At 45.0% G+C, this 27,853-nt stretch overlaps 1 protein-coding gene across 2 annotated transcripts; it reads left to right on the top strand.

Annotated features, from left to right (window-relative positions):
* Positions 1-27,798, top strand: LOC115171101 (ATP-citrate synthase). Of its 2 annotated transcripts, XM_029727604.1 has the most exons (28): positions 1-304; positions 6,351-6,530; positions 10,525-10,647; positions 12,967-13,029; positions 13,421-13,611; positions 14,811-14,890; positions 15,730-15,860; positions 17,186-17,304; positions 17,889-18,087; positions 18,197-18,314; positions 18,486-18,640; positions 19,998-20,091; positions 20,588-20,617; positions 21,338-21,479; positions 21,676-21,844; positions 21,942-22,046; positions 22,154-22,350; positions 22,442-22,523; positions 22,759-22,869; positions 24,484-24,611; positions 24,743-24,836; positions 25,058-25,212; positions 25,360-25,510; positions 25,672-25,815; positions 25,901-26,014; positions 26,108-26,190; positions 26,346-26,422; positions 26,563-27,798. In XM_029727604.1, the coding sequence occupies exons 2-28, from the start codon at positions 6,372-6,374 to the stop codon at positions 26,655-26,657; spliced, it is 3,309 nt and encodes a 1,102-aa protein (XP_029583464.1). In that variant the 5' UTR covers positions 1-304; positions 6,351-6,371; the 3' UTR covers positions 26,658-27,798. The 2 variants fall into 2 exon arrangements, with proteins under 2 accessions (XP_029583464.1, XP_029583465.1); XM_029727605.1 differs by lacking the exon at positions 20,588-20,617.
* The last annotated feature ends 55 nt before the right edge of the window (positions 27,799-27,853 follow it).

Here is a 27,853-nt window from a genome sequence, read left to right as displayed (position 1 = left end):
AGATGGGTGTGAGCGTTATGAAGCAACAGCCATGGGGTGGTGTGACCCAATCGGAGAGCAGGAATATATCAGCCAAGTCTATCGTCAGATAGGAAGAGGAGAGAAAACTGAGGAAAACCCAGAAGTGTAGTCAGTGGTCCACGCCGACAGCCAAACCACAGATAGAAGGAGCAGTTAGCAGTATCTTTGGCCAAACTGTTTCTTTCCTAGAATTGCCGGCTGAAATCGTTTCACATCCGAAACGATCCAAATCTTCTCAACGCAAAACCTGGGAGATCTTTTCCACAACTGTCAAGATATAAAGGTGAGATACATCTATATCTAGATGTATTTCGTTGTTTACAGATTGCAAGGAGTAATTCAAAGCTGACTTGAAAGTTACATAAAGTAGTGTAACATGCGCAGTAAAAAAAAAAATCTAACACACAGAGAGAGAGAGAGAGAGTGTGTGTGTGTGTGTGTGTGTGTGTGTGTGTGTGTGTGTGTGTGTGTGTGTGTGTGTTTACTGAGTAAGGGAAAGAAAGAGACAGGACGAGTTGAACTGGTCAATCAACAGTACCAGTCTTGAATTCATAAAGAATGAAGACATGAAATAATTATTGTGTCCACGGCATAGCTTACTATAGTTTATTGTAAAATGTGTCCCCTCATGGGCTGTGGCTGGTCTAATGCCATAAAAGCATGTTTATTTGTTTAGAAAATGTCCGTATTACCCTTAATGTAGTTATTTATTGCCATTTAATCATTTTCACCTATTTCATTCTGGTAAAATGTAAATCATAATGAATTAATAATTTATTTATATTTAACCTTTATTTAACTAGGCAAGTCTTAAATGTAATGTAAATGTAAGTCATGTCTATGGCATGTCTTTGACTAAATCAAATCAAATTGTATTGGTCACGTACACTTTGTCAGCAGATGTTATTGCGAGTGTAGTTAAATGTTTGTGCTTCTAGTTCCAACAGTGCAGTAATATCTAACAAGTAATTAAACAGTTCCACAACAACTACCTAATACACACAAATCTAAGTAAAGGAATGGAATAAGAATATATATATGGATGAGCAATGACCAAGTGGCATAGGCAAGATGCAATAGATGGTATAAAATACAGTATGTACATATGAGATGAGTAATGCAAGATATGTAAACATGATTAAAGTCCCATTATTAAAGTGACTAGTGATACATTTTATTAAAGTGGCAAAGGATTTCAAGTTTGTATGTAGGCAGCAGCCTCACTGTGTTAGTGATGGCTGATTAACAGTCTGATGGCCTTGCAATACAAGCTATTTTTCAGTCTCTCAGTCCCAGCTTTGATGGACCTGTACTGACCTCGCCTTCTGGACGGTAGCGGGGTGAACAGGCAGTGGCTCGAGTGGTTGTTGTCCTTGATGATCTTTTTGGCCTTCCTGTGACAATTTGGTGCTGTAGGTGTCCTAGAGGGCAGGTAGTTTGCCCCCGGTGATGCGTTGTGCAGACCGCACCACCCTCTAGAGAGCCCTGCGGTTATGGGCGGTGCAGTTGCCGTACCAGGCGGTGATGCAGCCTGACCGGATGCTCTCAATTGTGCATCTGTAAAAGTTTGTGAGGGTTTTAGGTGACACACCACATTTCTTCAGCCTCCTGAAGTTGAAGAGGCGCTGTTGCACCTTCTTCACCACGCCGCTCAAACAGATCCACAGATGATGCAATCTCTATTGCACTCCACACTGCCCTTTCCCACCTGGACAAAAGGAACACTTATGTGAGAATGCTATTCATTGACTACAGCTCAGCGTTCAACACCATAGTACCCTCAAATCTCATCACTAAGCTAAGGATCCTGGGACTAAACACCTCCCTCTGCAACTGGATCCTGGACTTCCTGACGGGCCGCCCCCAGATGGTGAGGGTAGGTAGCAACACATCTGCCACGCTAATCCTCAACACTGGAGCCCCCCATTGGTGCGTGCTCAGTCCCCTCCTGTACTCCCTGTTCACCCACGACTGCATGACCAGGCACTACTCCAACACCATCATTAAGTTTGCAGACGACACAACAGTGGTAGGCCTGATCACCGACAACGACGAGACAGCCTATAGGGAGGAGGTCAGAGACCTGGCCGGGTGGTGCCAGAATAACAACCTATCCCACAACGTAACCAAGACTAAGGAGATGATTGTGGGCTACAGGAAAAGGCGGAACGAGTACGCCCCCATTCTCATCAACAGGGCTGTAGTGGAGCAGGTTGAGAGCTTCAAATTCCTTGGTGTCCACATCACCAACAAACTAGAATGGTCCAAACACACCAAGACAGTTGTGAAGAGGGCACAACAAAGCCTATTCCCCCTCAGGAAACTAAAAAGATTTGGCATGGGTCCTGAGATCCTCAAAAGGTTCTACAGCTGCAACATCGAGAGCATCCTGACTGGTTGCATCATTGCCTGGTACGGCAATTGCTCAGCCTCCAACTGCAAGGCACTACAGAGGGTAGTGCGTACACCCCAGTACATCACTGGGGCCAAGCTTCCTGCCATCCAGGACCTCTACACCAGGCGGTGTCAGAGGAAGGCCCTAAAAATTGTCAGACCCCAGTCATAGACTGTTCTCTCTACTACCGCATGGCAAGTGGTACCGGAGTGCCAAGTCTAGGACAAAAAGGCGTCTCAACAGTTTTTACCCCCAAGCCGTAAGACTCCTGAACAGGTAATCAAATGGCTACCCGGACTATTTGCATTGTGTGACACCCCCCCCCCCCCAACCCCTCTTTTACGCTGCTGCTACTCTCTGTTTATCATATATGCACAGTCACTTTAACTATACATTCATGTACATACTACCTCAATTGGCCCGACCAACCAGTACTCCCGCACATTTGCTAACTGGGCTATCTGCATTGTGTCCCACCATCCACCACCCGCCAACCCCTCTTTACACTACTGCTACTCTCTCTTTATCATATATGCATAGTCACTTTAACCATACCTACATGAAGATACTACCTCAATCAGCCTGACTAACCGGTGTCTGTATGTAGCCTCGCTACTGTTTTTCACTGTCTTTTTACTGTTGTTTTATTTCTTTACTTACCTGTTGTTCACCTAATACCTTTTTTGCACTATTGGTTAGAGCCTGTAAGTAAGCATTTCACTGTAAGGTCTACACCTGTTGTATTCGGCGCACGTGACAAACTTTTATTTGATTTGTCATGTCTGTGGATAGGGGGGTGCTCCCTCTGTTTCCTGAAGTTCATGATCATCTCCTTTTGTTTTGTTGATGTTGAGTGAGAGGTTGTTGTCCTGACACCACACTCCGAGTGCCCTCACCTCCTCCCTATAGGCTGTCTTGTCATTGTTGGTAATCAAGCCTACTACTGTTGTGTCGTCTGCAAACTTGATGATTGAGTTGGAGTCGTGCATGGCCACTCAGTCGTGGGTGAACAGGGAGTACAGGAGGGGGCTGAGAACGTACCCTTGTGGGGCCCCAGTGTTGAGGATCAGTGAAGTGGAGATGTTGTTTCCTACCTTCACTACCTGGGGGCGGCCCGTCAGGAAGTCCAGGACCCAATTGCACAGGGCGGGGTTCAGACCCAGGGCCTCAAGCTTAATGATGAGCTTGGAGGCTACTATGTGTTGAATGCTGAACTGTAGTCAATGAACAGCATTCTTACATAGGTATTCCTCTTGTCCAGGTGGGATAGGGCAGTGTGATGGCGATTGCATCATCTGTGGACCTATTTGGGCGGTACTCAAATTGAAGTGGGTCTAGGGTGACAGGTAGGGTGTAGGTGATATGATCCTTGACTAGTCTCTCTAAGCACTTCATGATGACAGAAGTGAGTGATACGGGGCGGTAGTCATTTAGTTCAGTTACCTTTGCCTTAGGTTTTCTTTTTAAATCAGAATGTTCAAGTGATCATGCATTTTAATAAACTTGAAATAAGATTATTTGAGAATCTTAATTGACACAAATCATGCATTATTAGTCCACTCTCAAAACACAGCTCTTGCTTTTTTGAAACCACTTCCTTGCTTTTCCCAAGTTCATTGTCCAGACAGATATCTTCTCTAGCAGGCAGACAGATGCTGCTTGACATTTTTGAAGCACTGAGGTATTTTTGTAATTTCTACCTGTCGGACCCAGGTGCAGATGTGTTGTTGTAGTATAAGGGAAGGTCATCTGGTGGTGTAGGGGACCAGGCCAGGTTAAGGTTAATTGCATTCTGACTTCAGTGCTGTGAAAGACAAATTCTGTTTCTGTGAAAAGCACTATCAGATTTTCTGATGAGAAGAAGCCTGTCTTTCCGCTGTAGGTGTCTGTGGTTTTGATAAGTGTGTGTGATATGCATATTTTCTGGTGTGTGTGCCTTCATTCGTGTGCGTTTGTTTGCCTCATGTAGCAGTCTACAAGCGTTGCGCCTCAACCACTCTTGGTCAATGTTATCCGTGCTGGATATTTCATAGCGCTGACAAGCCGCTAGCAGAGGGGTAATAGACAGATATACTGTAGTGAGTCTGTCTCCTCCCCTCCTGTGTTATATTGGCCTCGGACCAGAGCTATAGTGACCAAGGGAGAAGAGGGCTCAATACTGAAGATGCTCCAACACCACCTCCATTCATTTATCGTATCAAGGGCTAGCAGGGCAGCAGCCCAGAGCAAAGCCTTCTCTGGTAGATACCAGGGCTTTTTATCTAAAAAACACTGTGATGCAGTGCATTACGCCACTGCACCACTCGAGAGGCCACAGGGCTCTTTATCTGATGAAGGACACCGAGAGCAAGTTGACTGGGTGCTCCATCACTGCAAGAATACTTAAGAGCATCTTGTTGTTTTATTGTCAATTTCTTAGTAGTGATATTACAGAGACTAGTGACTGAGTGGGTTTGTATCAGCACAGTAATAGGACACATTTCTCATCATTGATATCCATCTGGTCTGTGGTAAAAGAAATGAAAACGCTCTAAGTGAGTGTAGCAGGAAACCAAGGCCAGATCAATAACAAAAGAATTGCAACATTGTGCTGGCAGAAGGAGAGGGAGGGGGGCTGGGGGATAAAGGGGGCAGGTGGTGTGGTGGAGGCTGGTCACGTTTGGTTCTGTGAGTCTGGACATCCAAGTACCACATTCTTCTGTATAATATCCAGAATGATCTCTTCATGATTAATGAACATTTAATTTTCAAATCCAAATATATTGAATGTTCTGTTGCAGAGGCAACATAGTGAGTGATTAAAGGCCTTTCTAGGTTGACTGACTGGGTTGACTGACTGGGTTGACTGACTGACGTGGTCCCGGTAGACTAGTCATTCGAAACTTGAGTTTGTTCCATTTAGCATATGGCTTCATTTAAGCCAGCAGGAGGATGCCAGGAAGGGTCACAACCCTTGTCTTTGCCATGAAAGGAAAACAAAATTCCATTTACACATCCTGTTGGGTTTTGGTGTTTCTGCTTAAATTCAATGTGCAAATTTCCCCCTCATTTATGATTTGTATACATGTGTGCTGACAGACAGCTGCCTTTGATAGTCTCTTGGGAATATCCCTAGTATGGATTTCCGGGTCACGACATCATACCAGGACGAACCTTCACCCATTACAGGGTTTAGACACGTGACCATGACATCATAGCAGTCTGACAATCGGGCCATCAGGCTTATCTTGTTTGTGTATGAGACTGCACGTCTGACACTGGCACGTCTCATAATGAGCAGTTCATAGTGGAGAGTCCTCTCCTTCAGGAGTGATGTCCTTTACCAACTGTTTATTCCTAGCTCTACAAACACTGACTACACCCTTTATTCAGTAGCAGTAGGTTCAAGGTGTGTCTATGTGTGGGTGATTGTTTCTCAGTGTTTGTTTGAGACAGCAATGCATCAGCCTCTCTGAAGGTTGTTTAGTCGTGTGTGTGTGTGTGTCTGTCCTCTACACTAACTCCAGGCCCCCTCTCTGTGCTGTCGGGTGATTTAAAGCTCTGTGTCTGTCTCAGGGTTCACCTGATTTAGTTTGAGAGGCAGCCAGATGAGGGTCCATTATTCCATTAGAGTGCAGATCCTAGACCTGGGCTAATCAACTTAGCCTCAGCATCACTGGCTGCCTGGACAAGGGAGATGACTGGGCAGATACTACAACGTAGATAGAGACCTCTGATCAGCAGTTTGTGTGTAAATGAATAGCTCAGTATATACCATTATCATGTAAGAGGTGGCTGTTGTTAAAGGTAGGCCTATCTTCTCTGATGTGTCATATTTGGGAACATAACTAGAATATCTTATATACTTAAGCTAGTCACCCTGTACTGGTATGCACTTGTGGTTATAAACGGGTTTACCTAATCTCTTTCGACCTGTCTCTCTCTCTCCTCTCAGACCACTGTTCTCTGATCTACCATGTCGGCCAAAGCCATCTCAGAGCAGACCGGGAAGGAGTTCCTCTATAAGTACATCTGTACGTCTGCAGCTGTCCAGAACAGGTTCCGCTATGCCAACGTGACGACTGAGACCGACTTTGACCGGCTGGCGCAGGACCACCCCTGGCTGCTCACTGAGGTAAGGAATAACTGACCAATCGAAGGCACATTTTTAGAACCAAATAACGATCTAGTACCTATATATTAACAGCTGCTCTTATGTCATTCAATCACCAATCACCAATGGCACGACTGTCTTTTGAGACATCAGCGATTTCTTCATAATGATGACTGATCCACGCAAGGTTAAATGTTTGCTCAAAACAAGGATTACATTACATCGCAGTCAGTAGATTCAGTTTGGCCACATCATAGTCATAAATCTGACTCCATAACTATCACAATAGCCACCTTCCCTGACTGCAGCCTGCGTGAAATGCTAACATATTTTTTGCGGACACAATCACTTAGCAGGCCCATCTTCACTCCAGCCACTCTTCTGGCTGTAAAACGTAAACGAAGCAAAGTCAATGTAGAGGAGAATGAACGTCCGCATCGTCATCGGAATGTATCGTGAGGAATAAAAAGTGACATCCACAATGGGAAGAGACACACTCTCTTTAAGAGCAGTCATAATTACCTCAGACCCCTCTTTCTCCCAGACTCCTAATATAATTACAGTATGACTCATCTCCCAGGGTAAAATCTCACTCACTCACTCACTCACTCACTCACTCACTCACTCACTCACTCACTCACTCACTCACTCACCTGGAAGGCTGTTTTAGTGCTTTATCAAGTTGGATGCAGTGAGGTATGGAAGGGAGGAGAAGGATAGAGGAAGGCAGGTGTAGGCCCAGATACATGTGACAGGATTGATTAGGAAATTCCATTAACTTTCACCCTGGGCCCTCTCTGCCTGGTTTTACTGGCAGCATCCAGATGATAATGGCTCGAGTCTCATAAGTCACTTCTCTCTCCATTTCTGATTGATCCAAGAGAGGTAGCAGCCAGGGGGAGGGGGGAGGACGGAGGAATGGAAGGAGGGACCGAGAGACTGATAAACAGCGTCTATCTCCAGGCCAACAGACTGTTGAACAGTCACCACTACCTTAGACACTGTTACCAGCTGGCTACCACCCGGTACTCTACCCTGCACCTTAGTGGCTGCTGCCATATGTACATAGATTGATTGAACTCTGGTCACTTTAATAATGTTTACATATTGTTTTACCCACTTCATATGTATATACTGTATTCTAGTCAAGGCTCATCCTATATAACTACTGCTGTATACACCTTTTCGATTCATATACTGTCTATATAGTGGGCTCCCGAGTGGCGCAGCGGTCTAAGGCACTGCATCTCAATGCTAGAGGAGTCACTACAGACCCTGATTCGATTCCAGGCTGTGTCACAACAGGCCGTGATTGGGAGTCCCATAGGGAGGCACACAATTGGCCCAACGTTGTCCAGGTTAGGGTTTGGCTGGGGTAGGCCGTCATTGTAAATAAGAATTAGTTCTTAACTGATTTGCCTAGTTAAATAAAATAAATATATATACAGTACCAGTCAAAAGTTTGGACACCTATTCATTCCACGGTTTTTCTTTATTTTTACTATTTTCTACATAGTAGAATAATAGTGAAGACATCAAACTATGAAATAACACATGGATTAATGTAGTAACCAAAAAAAAGTGTTAAACAAATCAAAATATATTTTATATGTGAGATTCTTCAAAGTAGCCACCCTTTGCCTTGATGACAGCTTGTACACTCTTGGCTGCTTTCAAAAATCTCAAATATGTTAAATATATTTTGATTTGTTTAACACTTTTTTTTTGTTGGGGTTACTCCATGATTCCATATGTGATATTTCATAGTTTTGATGTCTTCACTATTATTCTACAATATAGTAAAAAATAAAGAAAAACCCTGGGATGAGTAGGTGTGTCCAAACATTTAACTGGTACTGTATAATATCTATACATACATACATACATACATACATACATACATACATACATACATACATACATACATACATACAGTGCATTCGTAAAGTATTCAGACCGCTTGACTTTTTCCATATTTTGTTACTTTAGTCTTATTCTAAAATGGTTTACAATTATTTATTTTTTTAAATACTCATCAATCTACACACAACACCCCATAATGACAAAGTGAAAACAGGTTTTTGGAAATGTTTGCAAATGTATTAAAAATAAAAAAACATATCACATTTCACAAGTATTCAGACCTTTTACTCAGTACTTTGTTGAAGCACCTTTGGCAGTGATTACAAACTCAAATCTTAGGTATGACGCTACAAGCTTGGCACACCTGTATTTGGGGAGTTTCTCCCATTCTTCTCTGCAGATCCTCTCAAGCTCTGCCAGGTTGGTCGGGGAGCGTCGCTGCAAAGCTATTTTCAGGTCTCTCCAGAGATGTTCATTCGGGTTCAGGCTCTGGCTGGGCCACTCAAGGACATTCAGAGACTTGTCCTGAAGCCACTCCTGCGTTGTCTTGGCTGTGTGCTTAGGGTCGTTGTCCTGTTGGAAGGTGAACCTTCACCCCAGTCCTGAGTGCTCTGGAGCAGGTTTTCATCAAGGATCTCTCTGTACTTTGCTCTGTTCATCTTTCTCTCGATCCTGACTAGTCTCCCAGTCCCTGCCGCTGAAAAACATCCCCACAGCATGATGCTGCCACCACCATGCTTTACCGTAGGGATGGTGCCAGGTTTCCTCCAGACGTGACGCTTGGCATTCAGACTAAAAAGTTCAATCTTGGTGTCATCAGACCAAAGAATCTTGTTTCTCATGGTCTGAGAGTCCTTTAGGTGCCTTTTGGTAAACTAGAAGCGGGCTGTCATGTGCCTTTTACTGAGGACTGGCTTCCCTCTGGCCACTCTACCATAAAGACCTGATTGGTGGAGTGCTGTAGAGATGGTTGTCCTTCTGGAAGGTTCTCCCATCTCCACAGAGGAACTCTGGAGCTCTGTCAGAGTGACCATCGGGTTCTTGGTCACCTGCCTTACCAAGGCTCTTCTCCCCCGATTGCTCAGTTTGGCCGGGTGGCCATATCTAGGAAGAATCTTGGTGGTTCCAAACTTCTTCCATTTAAGAATGATGGAGGCCAAAATGTTCTTGGGGACCTTCAATGTTGTAGACATTTTTTAGTACCCTTCCCCAGATCTGTGCCTCGACACAATCCATGTCTCGGAGCTCTACAGACAATTCCTTCAACCGCATGGCTTGGTTTTTTTGTCTGAAATGCACTGTCAACTGTTGGACCTTTTTATATAAACCAATGTGTGCCTTTCCAAATCATGTCCAGTCAATGGAATTCACCACAGATGCACTCCAATCAAGCTTTAGAAACATCTCAAGGATGATCAATGGAAACAGGATGCACCTGAGCAAAATTTTGAGTCTCATAGCAAAGGGTCAGAATACTTATGTAAATAAGGTATTTCTGTTTTTTTTTTTTTATACATTTGGAAAAATGTCAAAATGCCTGTGTTCACTTTCATTATGGGGTATTGTGTGTAGACTGAGGAAATGTTTTTATTTAATCATTTTTAGAATAAGGCTGTAATGTAACAAAATGCGGAAAAAGTCAAGGGTCTCAATACTTTCCGAATGCCCTAATTATTTATATATATATATATATATATATATATATAATATTCCAGACTCGTTCTGATATGCCTTTTTTACGTTTTTGCATTGTGTGTGTTACTGCACTGCTGGAGCTAGAAACACAAGCTTTTTCGCTGCACCATTTCGAATCTGTGTACCCTACCAACAAACTTTGATTTGAGGGACGACCCAGAAACCTATCTCCTGATCTACAGATATATCTCTCATCAAGATGGGCTTCAAATGCTGACGATTTGAAATGTGTAATGGTACCTGAAGTGAACTCGCCCGTTTGTGCCACACCTAAATGTCATCGTCGGCATTTAGCCTGCTATCATAAACAACAAATTAGCAATGTGTTAATGTGAGGCTAACTACGTTATCCTGTCATGGGTAGTCTAGTCTAAGGATGATCACTAAATCACAGTCACCTATGTCATTATCCTGGTGTTGTGATGCTAACAGTTCGACCGTGTTGTCTGTTCCCTAGCGGCTGGTAGTGAAGCCAGATCAGCTGATCAAGCGGCGGGGGAAGCTGGGATTGGTAGGTGTCAACCTGGACCTGAAAGGTGTCCAAGAGTGGCTGAAGACCCGCCTTATGAGAGAGACCATGGTAAGTAATGGCGTAACACCCACACACACACACACCAAGTCATCCTGAAGTGGATCCTCCTAAATACAGTACCTACAGCTAGGTTCAGGCCCATTCCTGCTAGGCTCTTCAGTCTGCACTGTAGTGAACTCTTTCACTCTGCTCACGGTTCACTCTGTCTCCTGCAGAACATTTGGTTCCACTCAGCCCTCTCTCTTCTCTTATTTCTCTCTTCATCCCCTCTTTCCCATGCCCACTAGTACTACCCATCCAAGTTAAGTGTGTTTTTGTTTGGATGTATGTTTAACTCTGCCTCCAGAGCTGTACAGATTGCTAATCAGCTCTCGGTCAGGTGCTTGTCAATCAGGCCAGTCAGCCGAAACAGAGAGTCCTGCCTGTGAGTAAACAGGTTTCAGTGTAAGCCGAGCACGCTACAGTAGGTCCATCACTCTGTGTGCCACTTAGATGTTTGTGTGCTTCATAAACCATGGGCTAAGAGAGGGAGCGTGTGTGTGTTGGATAGATCACTGGCCAGACATTTTAGACGAAAACGTCAGTCGCTGCTGGAGACAATAAATAAGAAATAAATGAATTCGCAGGTTTTAAGATGGTGTCTATCTGGACGAATCATTTTATTCTGACTGGCTTGAACAGCTTTTGCTGTTCATTTAGAATCTGGATAACTTGTTACAGTTATAGAACATGTTTCACAATATGTTATGTGTTTTCATTGCTTAGATGTGTTTATGGGTAGCTGTATATGGGATAGTTAGTGTATTTGTATTTATTATGGGACCCCCTTAGCAGGAGCTACACTTCCTGGGGTCCAGCAAAATGAAGGCAGTTTACAAAATGAAGGCAGTTTACCATTTAAAAAAAACATTACAATACATTCACAACAGATTTCACAACGCATTAGGTGTGTTCCCTCAGGCCCCTACTCTACTACCACATATCTACAACACACAATCCATGTGTACGTGTGTTTGTATAGTGCGTATATTATTGTGTCTGTGGGAAGGGTGTTACTGGGTTTTATACTACAGATTGAGGGCTACAGTATGTGTTAGTTATTTATGTAAGTGAATGACATTCTGTAGTGTGTGTGTGTGTGTGTGTGTGTGTGTGTGTGTGTGTGTGTGTGTGTGTGTCTGAGAGAGACTGGTTTTGTCCAGACTAGAGAGAAGAGGTAGGGTAGATTTCAGTCACTGTGAACAATTTAGTCTGTCAGCTCGACCTTTTTGTTCTCGCTCTCCTCTCCCAACCCATCACTCTTTCTCCTCAGCTTACCAAATCACTAATCCCAGAGGTTGAGATGACTCCCTGCCTGGCAATTTCCCCGTCTTTGACGCCATAGCTTCCCTCAGTGATAGGGTGTGACCAGGATAGTTCATGTGTTTCCAGGCAAATGGGTGTGAAAATGTCAGTGGTTGTTATGCATCATATCAGTTGAATTGACCCCTTTTTGGTCACGACTTTTAAAGTTTGTGTAAAACCTCAATCATGTTTCACCTTCCTACTTTTTGTTGTTGTTGAGCTTCTTAATCAATATATTCCTCCAACCTTTTTGTCCATCTCTTCCGCTGTCTCCTCCCTCGTTCTCTAGAGAGCAATGAGAGAACAGTATGGAGATCATTTCAATCTAAATTGGCCTCAGCCCGTCTTTAATCAGATGGCCTCTTTTCTCCCTTCGTCGTCCGTCTTTTTTTCCCATCTCTCGGAAATGTCAACCTTCTCTTTTTCTCCTTTCTTTCTGTCGGCTGACTGCTCTCCCGGGCAGTCCCTGGTTGTTTTATGCCTGGGGACCTTTTAACACAGGCAGTGTGACAGCCAGCTAAATGAGCTCTCATTTCCATGTTGAATTCACCTAGGACTGTACTAGACTGTTGCTCTGTGTGGACGTCATCCTCTGTCAGTTTGGGCCTCCTTTCTTCAGGCTTTATTCAACGACACTTTCTTGTCCCGTGGCCTGATTATTTAGTTTGTGTCTGCTCTGTGGCCACTTTGTGTTCACTTTGGGGCCTCGGTGTGTTCATTCATACTGCTTTTTATAGCCCCCCCTCTCTTGTTTTCTCTCTCTCTTGTTTTCTCCCTCTTAGTCCTGAGGGTGTACCTGTAAACAAGTTCATTGTTGCGTTATGAAGGATCCTCCAGACTCGCTACAGCTGGCTCACTTCAACTGCTCAGAGGAATAGTCATTATAGCATTGTAGTCTCCTCTGGGAAATCATGACGGTTTTGCCAAATTAAATGCAGCCTTTTTGCGTCATAAGTTCTCTATTTCTCCTCAACACAATGTCTGTTTGTGAGCTTCTAAATAAGTCCTGTATGTGTTTCTCAGGTGGGAAAAGCAAAGGGGATCCTGAAGAACTTCCTCATCGAGCCGTTCGTAGCCCACAAGCAGGTAAACTATCTACGTGATGCGGTTTCTCTAGTCTGGCTTCCTCTGAGGACTGCAGCCGAACAGGTTTTCCAACTTACTTTCAATTTATTCATGAGTAGTGTAAGGTACTGCAACTTCACTAAACAGTATGTCAAATCTCAAGGAATGGCTTTAAAGGGATAGTTCACCAAAAAAATGATACTTAAGTATTTTGTTCCTTAGTCCATTGTTAATGCCATCCCAAACAGTGATGCATGTCAGCAGTAAAGTTTTCAAGATTGAGTACTTTTAAGTACAGAACAAAAACTCTGAAGATAGTTTGAGTGAATTATCCCCTGAACAAAATGGCTTCTATGACGTACACGTCTCTGGTTGTCTAGAACTGACCTGCGTGTGTCTCCCTATCCCTCAGGAAGAGGAGTTCTACGTGTGTATCTACGCCACACGGGAGGGAGACTACGTGTTGTTCCACCATGAAGGAGGGGTAGACGTGGGGGATGTGGACGCCAAGGCCAGTAAGCTTCTGGTAGGTGTGGACGAGAAGCTGACCGAAGACGCGGTGAAGAAACAGCTCCTGACCCATGTCGCTGCGGACATAAAAGAGTGAGTGGCGCGAGACAGTGCTTTCATTTAAAAACGGAATTCTACTTTGTAAGCGAGAGACTTTGCACACTGAAATAACAGGATAGTAGATTAATGGAAGGTATATTTCTGGGAGAGAACCTCATTCTTTCTGAGGTAGAGAAGTGGAGGGTTAGAGAAAGAACCTGTTGTTGCGTAAAACTAAAGCTGGCTGGCAACACCCACTACAAAACAGAGAGAGGAAAGCGATGGCGAGGTACTCTAATAATGCTGGAGGGGGAAGGAGGAGGTGGGTGAGTTCCATTAGAGAAATGACATACTCCCTCGGCTACGAGCTCGCCTTTCTTCGATCACCCCCTCCTTTCTGCTTAGCCTTATTCTGAGCACGTTCCTGGAGCCTGACATTTATTTTGATGGGTGTGATACAGTGACCAACCCACCCCCCCCCCCCCCCCCTGCTCGAAACAGCTCTCTGTGAAGGCAGGCAGGGCCTGGTTGGGCTCCCCACGGTCTTGGCTGACATTGAGGAAGATGGCTCTGCACTGTTCACCCCCCCACCCTCTTCTCTTGGATCCAGGACCGGAGCGGTGGCCCTAGCCCCATCAGAACCTGTCAGTAGGAGAGGAGCTTAGTCACTGTGGGTGTGATGTGTCGGGCCTGACACCCCCCCCACCCCCCCACTCCTTGAGGCCAGTGTTCTCCTGGCAGCTAGAGTAGCCCTCCTGACAGACAGGAGACTGATGTGGTCACAAGGCCACAGAGCTGCCTGCACAGCTGACAGACAGGCAGGCACGGAGAGAGGAGGAAATACTGCCCTCACCAAAGCCCTTCACCCACCTGTTTTGACAGGAGGGTGTAATGTAGATGTTTCCTTCGTTGTAGCGAGGCTTACCAGCTAATTTACAGGTGCATTGGAAGAGAGCCGCTTCCTCCTCCAACACTGCCTCCACCCCTCCCTCTTTCCCTCACTTCTTCCTTATTAGTGTTGGCTCTTGTTTTTATGGATTTAGTGCTATGTAAAGGGTGGAAAGTGCCATCACTAAGGGAAATTAATTAGAATGAATAGTCAGTTAGTTGTCAGATCTGCCACTGAACCATATTTATTTCTCTGCACATAATAAGGAAGAGAAAGAGGCTGTCTGTATTTTAGGGAAAGTTAAACGATTTAAGGTGTGGCTATAAAACAGTTTAACTTGTTGGCTGGTTATTTCCTCCTGCAGGGTCCTGGCCAGCTTCGTCGTTGGACTGTTCAACCTGTATCAAGACCTATACTTCACCTACCTTGAGATCAACCCACTGGGTAGGTCCTGTCATACAATCCTACCACATCCAACACTCCTACCAACCTCCTACCACAGCCTAAACATGATGCTCTGAACAACTCCCTCATCCAGACATACACTCACAGCCTCGTCATTTTGTCATAGAATTAACAAGTTTGAGGGGGGAAAATGTAAAGATCTGACGGAATCTAAAAACATCTCCTTGTAGGAAAACGTATAGAGGAGCAGAAGTTCATTACAACATTCTAATTCTGAGGGGGAATAGTTGAATAATTCATGTTCCTGCTGTTTGACTGCAGTGTGTTTATCAGGGTGTAATTGGTCATCAGTACCAGGTTATATGCCCCGTGGCAGCTGTTCCTGTGGAGGGGAGAGGACTGGGGCTGCTGAGACCTCCCCTCCTGCTTTGATGTCTCCCCCACACCCCCTGCCTCTCCAATCTCCCCTTCCCGCAGAGTGAGTAGGGACTAGGGAGGTTAGGACGCCCCCTGGGGGTGGACATGGTCCTCTCTCATTTCCCCTGTGTTCTATTTTAGAGATCACCACACAGTGGCACCGCTGGAGACGAGCAGGTTTCTTTGGAAACTAAACAAACACAGTGTCAGTGTTTATCTAAACAAAACCGTGCCGTTTCCAACCATAGCTGACCCCAGAACAAATCCACTTAGGTAGGATGGAAGCGGTGAGGTACAGATGGAGAGCAGTACTCTGATTCAATCACAGTGGAAGAAGCCAAGTGAATATCACTAAGAGGATGTGGTTGTTTGCCTTCTGTATTTAACCCTACAATGCCCTGGGCTAACATGCTACTATGTGCCTTCCATGTCGTGTCTCTCTCTCCGTTTCCTTCTCCCAGTGGTCACGAAGGATGGCGTGTTTGTGCTGGACATGGCGGCTAAGATCGATGCCACGGCTGACTACCTCTGCAAGGCCAAGTGGGGCGACGTGGAGTTCCCTCCACCCTTTGGCAGGGAGGCCTACCCTGAGGTGAGGACAATCACCTGACTGCTAGCCAGAGGCTGCTATGTCCATGTTGTTACTTAGAAGGAACTAGAAGGATAAGGGCAGTTCCAAGGAAGTCCTAAAATATTATACAATCGCTTTACAAGTAATTGTGTATCATGTAAAGGCCAGGGTTGGGGTCGATTCGGAAAGTAAATCCAATTCAACATTTTCCTCATTGAAAATCATGGCAGAGAATTTGAATTTCAGTGTACTTCCGGAATTGAAATGGAATTGACCCCAACCCTGATAGACTTTACATATATTTTCAAATAAGCCTCTAAGTTAATCTGCATAAAAATCCCAGATGTACATACTATATCTGGTTCCTCATTAGTTCGTTTTTTGCTGACTAGATGCACACCCATACAGTGATAAAGGTTTCAGTTCCTTCCTGTTTATTGATGACACATGACTATTTTATGTGTCCTCTGGCTGTCCCAGCTATGGAGAGAGATGTTGATCAGGGAAGGGACTAGGGGAGTGACTCTGAGCCTTGACTCATACTGAGTTAGTACCATATCTCCGTGGCGATATCATAACACACCCCAGTAGCGACGGTCGTCGGGGTGTAGGGCTACTTGGACAACAGGGATGTTGTGACCTCATTAGATGTTATTATTCTACGCTTAGATATTCTGTCATCTGTCTCCCATTTCTATGGCCCAGTCTAGATTTAAAATGTTTGACCAGTGTTTTTGTCTTTTATTGTTGATTTAATTGGCTTGTGTTTTGATAGTTGTTTTTGGCATTATGGTTAATGGTTCTGTGTGTGTGTGTGACTCTGGCTGGTCTGAGCTGCTTTGAGACAGAGAGTCCGTCTGGGCGCTGTTGGCACCAGACGGGCCCGTTTTAATTGGGCTGCTGTCAGTCTGGGGTGGAGCCATGGGACCAGCGGGGGCCTTTGATTGGGTGTGTCTCCAGCTGTGTCCCTCGCTGTCACAAACAACCAGCTCTGATTGGCAGCAGGCTGTTTTTACTGCCTGGACATTCTGTCTTTTCCCAATAGTATCAGAAATAAGTGTTTCACCACACAGGAACATCCACATGAACTGGTGCACATACTAAAAAAAGAATCTGAGGAGAAATACTGATATTTGAAAGTGTGGACCTGGGCTACCAGAGATGTTTATCCTCTGGCGTTGAACCAGGATAAAATGAGTTTGAAAAGGAAACAACATGAGTGGATTATTACAGCCTAATGAAGTGGTGCTCAAACTGATGTCTGGCCTGATTACTGCTGCCCTCAGGAAACCCTGCACTCCCAATACCACTGGACCTTCAGCTAACCTTCCCTTTGGCTCTTGCAGGAGGCCTATATTGCAGACCTGGATGCCAAGAGTGGTGCCAGTCTCAAACTCACCCTGCTCAACCCCCGTGGAAGAATCTGGACCATGGTGGCAGGAGGAGGGGCTTCCGTCGTCTACAGGTAGAGTCACCAATCACAATGTCTCAATCTCAGCCATGCGTCTTCACCTCAGCATGCCAAACGATGTTACTAATAACATGTTCTTTCATTGTGGTGTTGCTGATGGCCCTGTTAGCTTAGTTTCTGGCTGTCTCCTAGGCTACGCTACCTCGGTTGGAATTGGGTTTAGCATTAGGAGAGTGCGCCGGCTGGTGATGGAACAATCAGATTGATGGCGCAGCCGAGGTCAGACGCTGCTGCTTGTTCAGCAGAGAGCTAAATGAGATCATTTTAATGATGCGATCTTAACGAGAGTCTGGAGGAATGAGGAGACTTCCGTCTGTCAGGGGCATGAGGCGTAACATACACAGACACACCTACTGTGACTGAATGCTTCTGTGGATTGGAGTAGTGTCTGTATAGATTGTTTTAACAGTGTTTACAGACTTGGCGAGAGAGACTTGGTTGATTATAATTAAACTTTCACAATGCACTACTATACTGAATGTACAGTATACTGTAGATGTTTTCTTCAGGTGATTGTGTGTATTGTCCCTGCACCCCTGTGTTTGTGTGTTTTATCCAATGGGATCCCTTCTACACAGTGACACCATCTGTGACCTGGGTGGGGTTGACGAGCTGGCCAATTACGGGGAGTATTCAGGAGCGCCCAGCGAACAGCAGACGTATGACTACGCCAAGACCATCCTGTCTCTGATGACCCGCGAGAAACACCCCGACGGAAAAGTCCTGATCATCGGAGGAAGCATCGCAAACTTCACTAATGTTGCAGCCACATTTAAGGTAGATATAAAAATGCATCCACAGAGTTGAACACAATATCTGAAGCAATTGTGATTTAGATTCCCCTAGGGTTAGGCTTCTCTGAGATCCTCTCTTGTCTCTGTTCCAGGGCATTGTCAGGGCCATCAGGGACTACCAGGGCCCCATAAAGGAGCATGAGATCACCATATTTGTCCGCCGGGGGGGCCCCAACTACCAGGAAGGCCTCAGGGTCATGGGCGAAGTGGGTGAGTAGCTCCACAATAGATATAAGTTCCTTTTGCAAGAGATGTTCAAGGTCTTGTACTTCTCCTAATTTCCTCTGTGATAAAAGGTCAGGCCAATGCTATTTTTAGCTTTGATTGACACACTCGACCTTCTGAAGACATTCAGTGTGTGTGTGTGCCATGTTTCCACAGGTAAGACTACTGGCATCCCCATCCATGTCTTCGGCACAGAGACTCACATGACTGCCATTGTCGGCATGGCGCTGGGCCACCGACCAATACCCAAAGAGCCTCCCGTCGCCGCCCACACCGCCAACTTCCTGCTCAACTCCAGTGCCAATTCATCGGTAGGTTACACTGGGCCTATAATTAGTTACAGGGCAATTCTACCACTTTTCAATGCAGTCAAAAATGTGATGTTGCTGTTTTTTTATGATATTTCCACACTGAGCTCAAAATAGCATGATGATAATACCTTTTTAATGTAAGAGATTTTGGAGAGAAAAAAATGCCTGGAATTTCAGCCTGTTCAGGTGGGATAATGGGATTATTCTGATCAATGACCAGTCACCATTTATTTGCATATGTATCCTCCTACTTTGAAGGGGTAAGCAGGGTGGGCTCTAGAGTCTAGATGATCCTATCTACTAATTAGTGTATGTAAATATATTAACATTTGTATCAGCCCGCCCGCACTATCAGACAGAGCATTTCAATGGCAAAAGGAGGCTCAGGGAAATAAATCATTTCAAATGATAGTTATTTTCATGAAATATAAACACATTTACATTTACATTTAAGTCATTTAGCAGACGCTCTTATCCAGAGCGACTTACAAATTAGTGATTTATTAGACCTACAGTGATGATAGAAAAATAAGACTGCATGGGGGCTTTAATAAGTTATACCCGATGACATCATCAAAAATGTAAACATTTTAAAAACAGTGATTTTTTTCAAACACTGACATTCGCGGTGACGTGTTTCCCGTGCTGGCACGGTGAGGTCATCTGAGGTGCGTCTTTGTGTGTAGAGCATTGCCTGGCTTTGTATGCTGCTGTGGTTTTAAATAGCAGCCAGGAGACAGTACACTAGGCCTGTGCTGTAGCCTGCAGGGCTCCATTAGTAATGTGCTGCACCAGGGCTTTCAGAGAGATGCGTCCGTGGTCATGCGTGTGTTATGGGAAGGGGGCCTATATCCATTTGATGTCTGGGCAAAAGGGCAAAAATATGAAAGCAGCAAATACACATGCACAGGTTCGCAAAGTGCCGATTGGGCTCCCTGGGGAATGCACCCATCTCACTCTAAACACAGCTCAACTCAATGTCGTTTTAATGAATTTGAATGAATTTAAACTGTGGGGGCAGCATGTAGATTGTTTTTAAAGCAAGTTCATCACGTGAGTCCGCTGTGCCATAGACATAGTTTGTACATAGGGCCCTACTGTGCAGCTGGCATCACTGCAGGTTCATCACACAAGGCTTCATTGTAAAGCTTGCACTGTGCTATTCTCTCTCTATGCAGGTAATGTGGCACTGTCACAAATAAAACATGACTGTTTTTTAGGCAAGTCATTCAAATCAAGGCTGTTCTAGGAAGGCATGTGTGCATCAGGGCTGGTGTTAACCTGATTAGCTCTTCAACAGAATGTAACACTTCTTCTCCTGTCTCCCCTCCTCTTTTCTCTCCTCTGTTGTCTCCAGACCCCAGCCTCCAGCAGGACAGCCTCCTTCTCTGAGAACAAGGCTGGCCCCGGGGCCTCTGCTGCCAAGAAGGCCAAGTCAGGGGCCCCTCCAGGTGAGCTCCTCGATGAGACCACACACACACACACACACACACACACACACACGGGAAACGTAAGAATGATGCTTCTCAGGTATTTATGTAAAAGTAATGGAATGCAGTTTTACAAGCCGGGTTGGGGTCAATTCCATTTAAATTCCAGTCAATTCAGGAAGTACACTGATATTTAAATTCTCTAAAAATGCTTTTTAATTAGGAAAATTCCAATTCCAAATTTTTATTTTCTGAATTGACTAGAATTTAAATGGAATTGACCCCAACCCTGGTTGCAAGAGGCTTCCTTGAGAGCTGCTGCTCTCATAAAATGTGAGTTTGTCTCCCAGCTCCCCCTGGTGGCCATTTGGGGTCTCACAGCCCACATCAGCCCAGGATCTGTTGTGAAAAACCTTCCCTTTTAGAGGGCGTTATCTACGCACGTTCTGAATGTAATAACATTGATTATAATGTTTCTGATTTTGTTTTTATTTGTTTTATTGTTGTGGCACCACAGAGCGACAGGCGTCGTCAGACAGTCCAGGAGGTAGGACACTCCCCTGTCAGACAGACTGACTTGGGTGGGCCTGGGACATGGCTCTCCCCCTAGCCCCCCTGTGAAGCCCTCGAGCTGGGTCATGTGCTCCTGTCCTCTCCTCTCTCATGTGTCTGTGCTAGAAGTGGCTTTTATTTCTATGGTGTTCTAATGGTTCATCCATGGGAACAACTAGGACAATGTTGACGTATAGGCGACTACATTTCTGATCACGTTTGTAGTCCTTCGAGGGGAATTTCTGACATCCAGAAACATAACATGGTAACATAATAACATGTTTTGTATGGTTGCGGGTTCAGCTTCTGTCTCACTGACCCCTGTAGTTTCCTGTCGGTTGTGATGTCTCAGTCAGCGGCTGGCTGTCACTGTTTGGTTCCTTCACTGTCTAATAACTGTTTGCCCTTCCATGTGTCTTCTGTTGATGTTGTGTGCCCTGCTCTATCACACCTCTTAGCAGAGCAGGATATGACTTCTTTAAAGCTCGTACCTCTCTGTAGTGAGTTAAAAGCCCTTTTCTCTCCTGGTGCGGTAATAAGGAGATCAAGCTTTTTTTCTCCCTCTGAGTAAGTGTGTGTGCATGCCAAACCTCTGTTCATTGTTTGAGTGACTTTGCATTTTGTAGTTAACCTTCCCCTCCATCTCTCTCCCTCCATCTTTCCTCCTCTCCCTCCCTCTCCCTCCCTTGTCCCCTGTGTGTTCCTGTCCCTGCAGTCAAGGCGTCAACCCTCTTCAGCAAGCAGACCAAGTCCATCGTGTGGGGCATGCAGACTCGGGCCGTGCAGGGCATGCTGGACTTTGACTACACCTGCTCCAGGGATGAGCCCTCTGTGTCTGCCATGGTCTACCCATTCACGTAGGTGTCTCTTTCTTTACTTCCTGTCTCTCTACTTACTGTTTCCTCTATACCACTTTAACTGTCGTGCCCCGAGACCACAGAGAGGTGTTGAAAATAACGTGTGTGTGTGTGTGCTTGTGCATTCACACGTGCTTATCTTATTTGCCTGGTTCATCATTCGAGACTCAACGTTGTGACTGTCTGTGTGTTCCAGTGGGGACCACAAGCAGAAGTTCTACTGGGGCCATAAGGAGATCCTGTTGCCCGTCTATAAGAACATGGACGACGCCATGAGGAAACACCCGGAGGTGGACGTGCTCATCAGCTTCGCCTCGCTCCGCTCTGCCTTCGACAGCACCATGGAGACCATGCAGTACCCGCAGGTTGGTAGTGCCTCCATGCCACCCAGAGGGTGTCATCTAATGGTGAGCGAGCCGTAGATCTGAGCGACTGTAATACTTCATATCCCCACCCCTTCAGATCCACACTATCGCCATCATAGCCGAGGGCATCCCTGAAGCCCAGACCAGGAAGATCATTAAGAAGGCGGACGAGAAGGGTATCACTATCATCGGCCCGGCAACGGTAGGGCCCTCCTACTCTACACCACTCACTTACAGTATGTGAGGCCTGCTTTTTTAAGGTGTAGAGAAGAGTATCATATCTAACTCTGTGTGTGCGTGCTTGGCCAGGTTGGAGGGATCAAGCCTGGCTGTTTTAAGATCGGGAACACAGGGGGAATGCTGGATAACATCCTGGCCTCTAAGCTGTACCGTCCAGGCAGTGTGGCCTACGTATCCCGCTCTGGAGGCATGTCCAACGAGCTCAACAACATCATCTCCCGCACCACCGACGGCGTCTACGAGGGAGTGGCCATTGGAGGAGACCGGTAAGAGAGAGTGTGTATGTGTGTGTGAATGGGGTGGATAAGATTACTGATGTGTGTGTGTGTGTATAATGAATGCTTATTTCTTCATTAGATACCCAGGCTCAATCTACACAGACCATGTGCTGAGGTACCAGGACACCCCAGGGGTAGAGATGATCGTAATGCTGGGAGAGGTGAGGTTTTGAAAGACACACACGTCCACATCATTGCTGCTAATGAGCCCCCTCCACTGAGTAAACTAACCATAGACAAATAAACCTTATCCTTTTAACGCAATCAATTTATTTTCATCAAGCGTAGCTAATTAACATTGACATTTATGACCAGACTAATTCCATGATTGGATACTCACCTCTGCGTGTGTGTGTGTGGACTTCCATTTAAAAGCACTGTTGGTCTCCCTTCTAGATTGGCGGCACAGAGGAGTATACGATCTGCCAGGGCATCAAGTCAGGCAGGATCACCAAGCCTGTGGTGAGCTGGTGCATCGGGACCTGTGCCACCATGTTCTCCTCAGAGGTGAGTGTGATGGGAAGAGTTTGGGGGGGAGGGGTTAAAGTCATTGGATTGATATCAGAGACTTGCAGGGCAGGCGTACTGGAAGAAGGTTTAGAGGTCGACCGATTATGATTTTTCAACCCCGATACCGATTAATCGGCCGTTTTTTAAACGTTTTTATATATATTATTTGTAATAATGACAGTTACAACAATACTGAATGAACACTTATTTTTAACTTAATATAATACATCAATAAAATCTATTTAGTCTCAAATAAATAATGAAACATGTTCAATTTGGTTTAAATAATGCAAAACAAAGTGTTGGAGAAGAAAGTAAAAGTGCAATATTTGCCATGTAAAAAAGCTAACGTTTAAGTTCCTTGCTCAGAACATGAGAACATATGAAAGCTGGTGGTTCCTTTTTAACATGAGTCTTCAATATTCCCAGGTAAGAAGTTTTAGGTTATAGTTATTATAGGACTATTTATCTCTATACCATTTGTATTTCATATACCTTTGACTATTGGATGTTCTTATAGGCACTATAGTATTGCCAGCCTAATCTCAGGAGTTGATAGGCTTGAAGTCATAAACAGCGCTGTGCTTGAAGCACAGCGAAGAGCTGCTGGCAAATGCAGGAAAGTGCTGTTTGAATGAATGCTTACGAGCCTGCTGCTGCCTACCACCGCTCAGTCAGACTGCTCTATCAAATATCACATCATAGACTTAATTATAATATAATAACACACACAAATATGAGCCTTAGGTCATTAATATGGTCAAATCCGGAAACTATAATTTCGAAAACAAAACATTTTATTCTTTCAGTGAAATACGGAACCGTTCCGTATTTTATCTAACGGATGGCATCCCTAAGTCTAAATATTGCTGTTACATTGCTATGTCATAATTATGTACAATTCTGACAAATTAATTACGGTCTTTGTTAGGAAGAAATGGTCTTCACACAGTTCGCAACGAGCCAGGCAGCCCAAACTTCTGCATGTACCCTGACTCTGCTTGCACAGAACGCAAGAGAAGTGACACAATTTCCCTAGTTAAAAGAAATTCATGTTAGCAGTCAATATTAACCAAATATGCAGGTTTAAAAATATATACTTGTGTATTGATTTTAAGAAAGGCATTGATGTTTATGGTTAGGTACATTGGTGCAACGACAGTGCTTTTTTTTCGCGAATGCGCTTGTTAAATCATCACCTGTTTGGCGAAGTAGGCTGTGATTCGATGATAAATTAACAGGCACCGCATCGATTATATGCGTCGCAGGAGAAGCTAGATAAACTAGTAATATCATCAACCATGTGTAGTTAACTAGTGATTATGTTAAGATTGATTGTTTTTTATAAGATAAGTTTAATGCTAGCTTGCAACTTACCTTGGCTCCTTGCTGCACTCGCATAACAGGTAGTCAGCCTGCCACACAGTCTCCTCGTGGAGTGCAATGTAATCGACCGTAATCGGTGTCCAAAAATGCCGATTACCGATTGTTATGAAAACTTGAAATCGGCCCTAATTAATCGGCCATTCCCATTAATCGGTTGACCTCTAGTCTGGTTATGGGGTTGGTGACTGTCTCCTATGATATGCTGACCCGGTCTGTCACCTGTAGGTCCAGTTTGGTCATGCTGGAGCATGTGCCAACCAGGCCTCAGAGACAGCCGTGGCCAAGAACCTGGCTCTGAAGGAGGCCGGAGCCTTTGTACCCAAGAGCTTTGACGAGCTGGGAGATGTCATCAAGTCAGTGCAGAAAATCACACACTGATATGATTTAGAAAAACATACATCCAAGCCACAACATAAGATTGACAGTTTTAATTAATGTACAAAAGCACTGTTGTGAAATTGAAGTTACCCATCCTCATGTACAGATCAGTGTATGACGACCTCGTTGGCAAAGGAGTCATCGTTCCAGCTATGGAGGTGCCCCCTCCCACGGTGCCCATGGACTACTCCTGGGCCCGGGTGAGTAATGACGACCAGTCAGTGCCACGCTAGCTCATGTCCCCTGTGAGTTAGCGGTGAATCAGGATCTCTTATTGGCTCTGGACAATGTTATTGACTTCCATATAAGGCAAACTTCACAGAACCGTATCAGACTGTGTTAAACTGAAACAGATGGAGAGCAATGAGAGGGTGTGGTGACTCCCTCCCTCTCCCCCTCTCTCTATCCCTCTGTGCTGTAGGAGCTGGGTCTGATCCGTAAGCCAGCCTCCTTTATGACCAGTATCTGTGATGAGAGGGGCCAGGAGCTCATCTACGCTGGAATGCCCATCACTGAGGTGTTCAAGTCAGAGATGGGCCTGGGAGGAACCCTGGGACTGCTCTGGTTCCAGAGGAGGTACAGTTCTGTCCCCCAAAACATGAAACCGTGAAACAGTCAATAATAATACTGCCATTGTTCACATAAAACATTAAACATACACTATCATAATTCAATTTGAATACAATTCTATGTCTCTGTGTCCTCCCTCCTCCTTGCCCCAAGGCTGCCCAGTTATGCTGCCAAGTTCATTGAGATGTGTCTGATGGTGACTGCTGACCATGGTCCTGCCGTCTCCGGTGCCCACAACACCATCGTCTGTGCCCGTGCTGGCAAAGACCTCATCTCTAGCCTCACCTCTGGCCTGCTCACCATCGTAAGAACATAGTCATGTCAACCTCGACATACTTAGGCCCACTCAAACCAACAGAGTAGCCTCTTCTGAAGATAATGCCTCTGTTTTAATTAATTAATTGAGCTTTGGTAGTCGACGTGTGTCTCTATTTGAGTGTTTCTTTCTGTGTGTGTGATTTCCAGGGGGACCGGTTCGGAGGGGCCCTGGACGCTGCAGCCAAGCAGTTCAGCAAGGCATTTGACAGCGGCATGTTGCCCATGGAGTTTGTCAATAAGATGAAGAAGGAGGGCAACCTGATTATGGGCATCGGACACAGGGTCAAGTCGGTGAGCACCGTCCCTGTGTCTCTGTTTGGATGCCATGCGTCTTTCATATTTTTTTACTGTGTGTGTGTGTGTGTGTGTGCTTCAGATCAACAACCCAGACATGCGGGTGCAGATCCTGAAGGACTTTGTGAAGAAGACCTTCCCCTCCACCCAGCTGTTGGACTACGCCATGGATGTGGAGAAGATCACCACCGCCAAGGTACTAACCCTGTCGTCCTCTCCTGCACCCTGGATCACCCCACTGAGATCATCTGTTCTAAACCATGTCTTCTCCTCTCTGCTGCGGTTTCAGAAACCCAACCTGATCCTGAATGTGGACGGTTTCATCGGAGTAGCCTTTGTGGACCTGCTCAGGAACTGTGGTGGATTTACACGGTAAATCCTATGCTATTTAACTCCAGTCAATTACATTCTGTACAATGCAACTATACTACTGTCTGGGTCATCCGGCTGTCCTTTTGTTGGCCTTAGCCTACATTCAGTGTTACATCAACTCACCATTGCCCCCTGGTGTTTGTCTTCCCCCTCAGGGACGAGGCTGATGAGTTTGTGGAGATCGGAGCGCTGAATGGAATCTTTGTCCTGGGGCGGAGCATGGGCTTCATCGGTGAGTTGGGGGTCATGACCCTGATGAGTTTGACCCCTAGAAATGGTAATGGGAAAGGGGCTGTGATGTAAGGAGCGGAGGATACGCAATATGATATTGCTAAAATTGGAACCTTACCTACGCTTCTACTTCTTCCTCAGGACACTACCTGGATCAGAAGAGGCTGAAACAGGGTCTGTACCGTCACCCTTGGGACGACATCTCCTACGTTCTCCCCGAACACATGTCCATGTAACCACAGAAACCAGGCCATGGACCCCCCCCCCCAGTTACCGCACCCTAACCGCCACCCTCACCTTTACTATGTTCTGTCAGCCCTAAGTGGTGGGAGAACAACAATGAAGACTGATATTATTATAGATGTGTCTTTACAGCAGAAATAAGGACAACCATTTTTTTTTATTAATACAGTTTCAGTTTTTTTAAATCAGTAAGCTGATCAAACATGCTGCAACCCCGTTAATAATAGCAAGGCCTGCAAAACTGTGAATACGCACTCAGATGTGTCTGAGTCTGCTAGAGAGAGATCAAGCAAGCTGCAGAGACTGAGAAAAGAGGCTCATTCATTAGTTGACCCTTAACCCTATAGTGTGTGAGTGCAGTTAAAGCAATTCTCTTCCCAAGGTTACCAGTAGGGATACAGATGATTCTCTTCCTATTTACTGCAAATACTACTGCTATTACTACTACTACTAGTAGTAGTACTACTACAACAGCTTCTATACTACACCTATGCCTACAGTGAAGTACGTTGATGAGACTGTATCTCCCACTATCATCTCTCTCCGTAAACCAAGCATGTGTCTGTGTATCACAGACTTCCTGTGTGTCGCTGTGCAGTTCTCTTTCTTGGAGTGTGTTGGTGCCATATTAAAATCATTCGCTTTTTATCTGGGGTGAGCCGTAGTGCAATAATACTTGCTACTGTTTTACAGTTATAGATTCTAACTTTATTTATGTATAGATGTTTTAACAGCCGAGTAAATAAATGTAATAGAAAGTATTAGCATTTTTGATGTACTGTAAATGCCCATGAAACGGTTGCGTTTTAAACCGTAAGATATCTCCCTGACCAATCACATTGGGCTGTAAATACAGTGAAAGCTCATCCTCTGTCCCAAACAGGACGGTGCCCAGAATGGTAAAGGTACCATTGAATGCAGCATTATTTATCTGAACGTTACTAGCTAGACCAGCTCTATTGTGACCGGCTATTTCTTGTAAGCTGTATCTGTCCGTACTATTTGTGTTGTCATGTCAACACAATTTGTTTGACCTAATGCGATGTGAACTGAACGTGCCTCTGTAGAGATGTGTCGTGATATATTTTCAGAACGGTGTGACTGAGTATATTAAAGATGACCCCTTGGAACACAGCTCTGTCTGGTTCTTCCATAAAATACATGTGGTATATAATCATAATTTTAATTG

This window comes from Salmo trutta, chromosome 32, assembly GCF_901001165.1.
Source record: "Salmo trutta chromosome 32, fSalTru1.1, whole genome shotgun sequence".
NCBI classification, from domain to species: Eukaryota; Metazoa; Chordata; class Actinopteri; order Salmoniformes; family Salmonidae; genus Salmo; species Salmo trutta.
Note: the sequence above shows the minus strand (reverse complement) of the source record. Positions and strands in the feature narration are given on the sequence as shown.

What these genes read in the sequence shown, in the direction of transcription:
- LOC115171101 (XM_029727604.1), top strand. Translation starts at nt 6,372, where the DNA reads ATGTCGGCCAAAGCCATCTCAGAGCAGACCGGGAAGGAGTTCCTCTAT. An exon ending in GTCGCTGCGGACATAAAAGA is followed by an intron (nt 13,612 to 14,810) that starts GTGAGTGGCGCG and finishes TTCCTCCTGCAG; the next exon opens with GGTCCTGGCCAGCTTCGTCG. An exon ending in CCTCTGGCCTGCTCACCATC is followed by an intron (nt 25,511 to 25,671) that starts GTAAGAACATAG and finishes TGTGATTTCCAG; the next exon opens with GGGGACCGGTTCGGAGGGGC.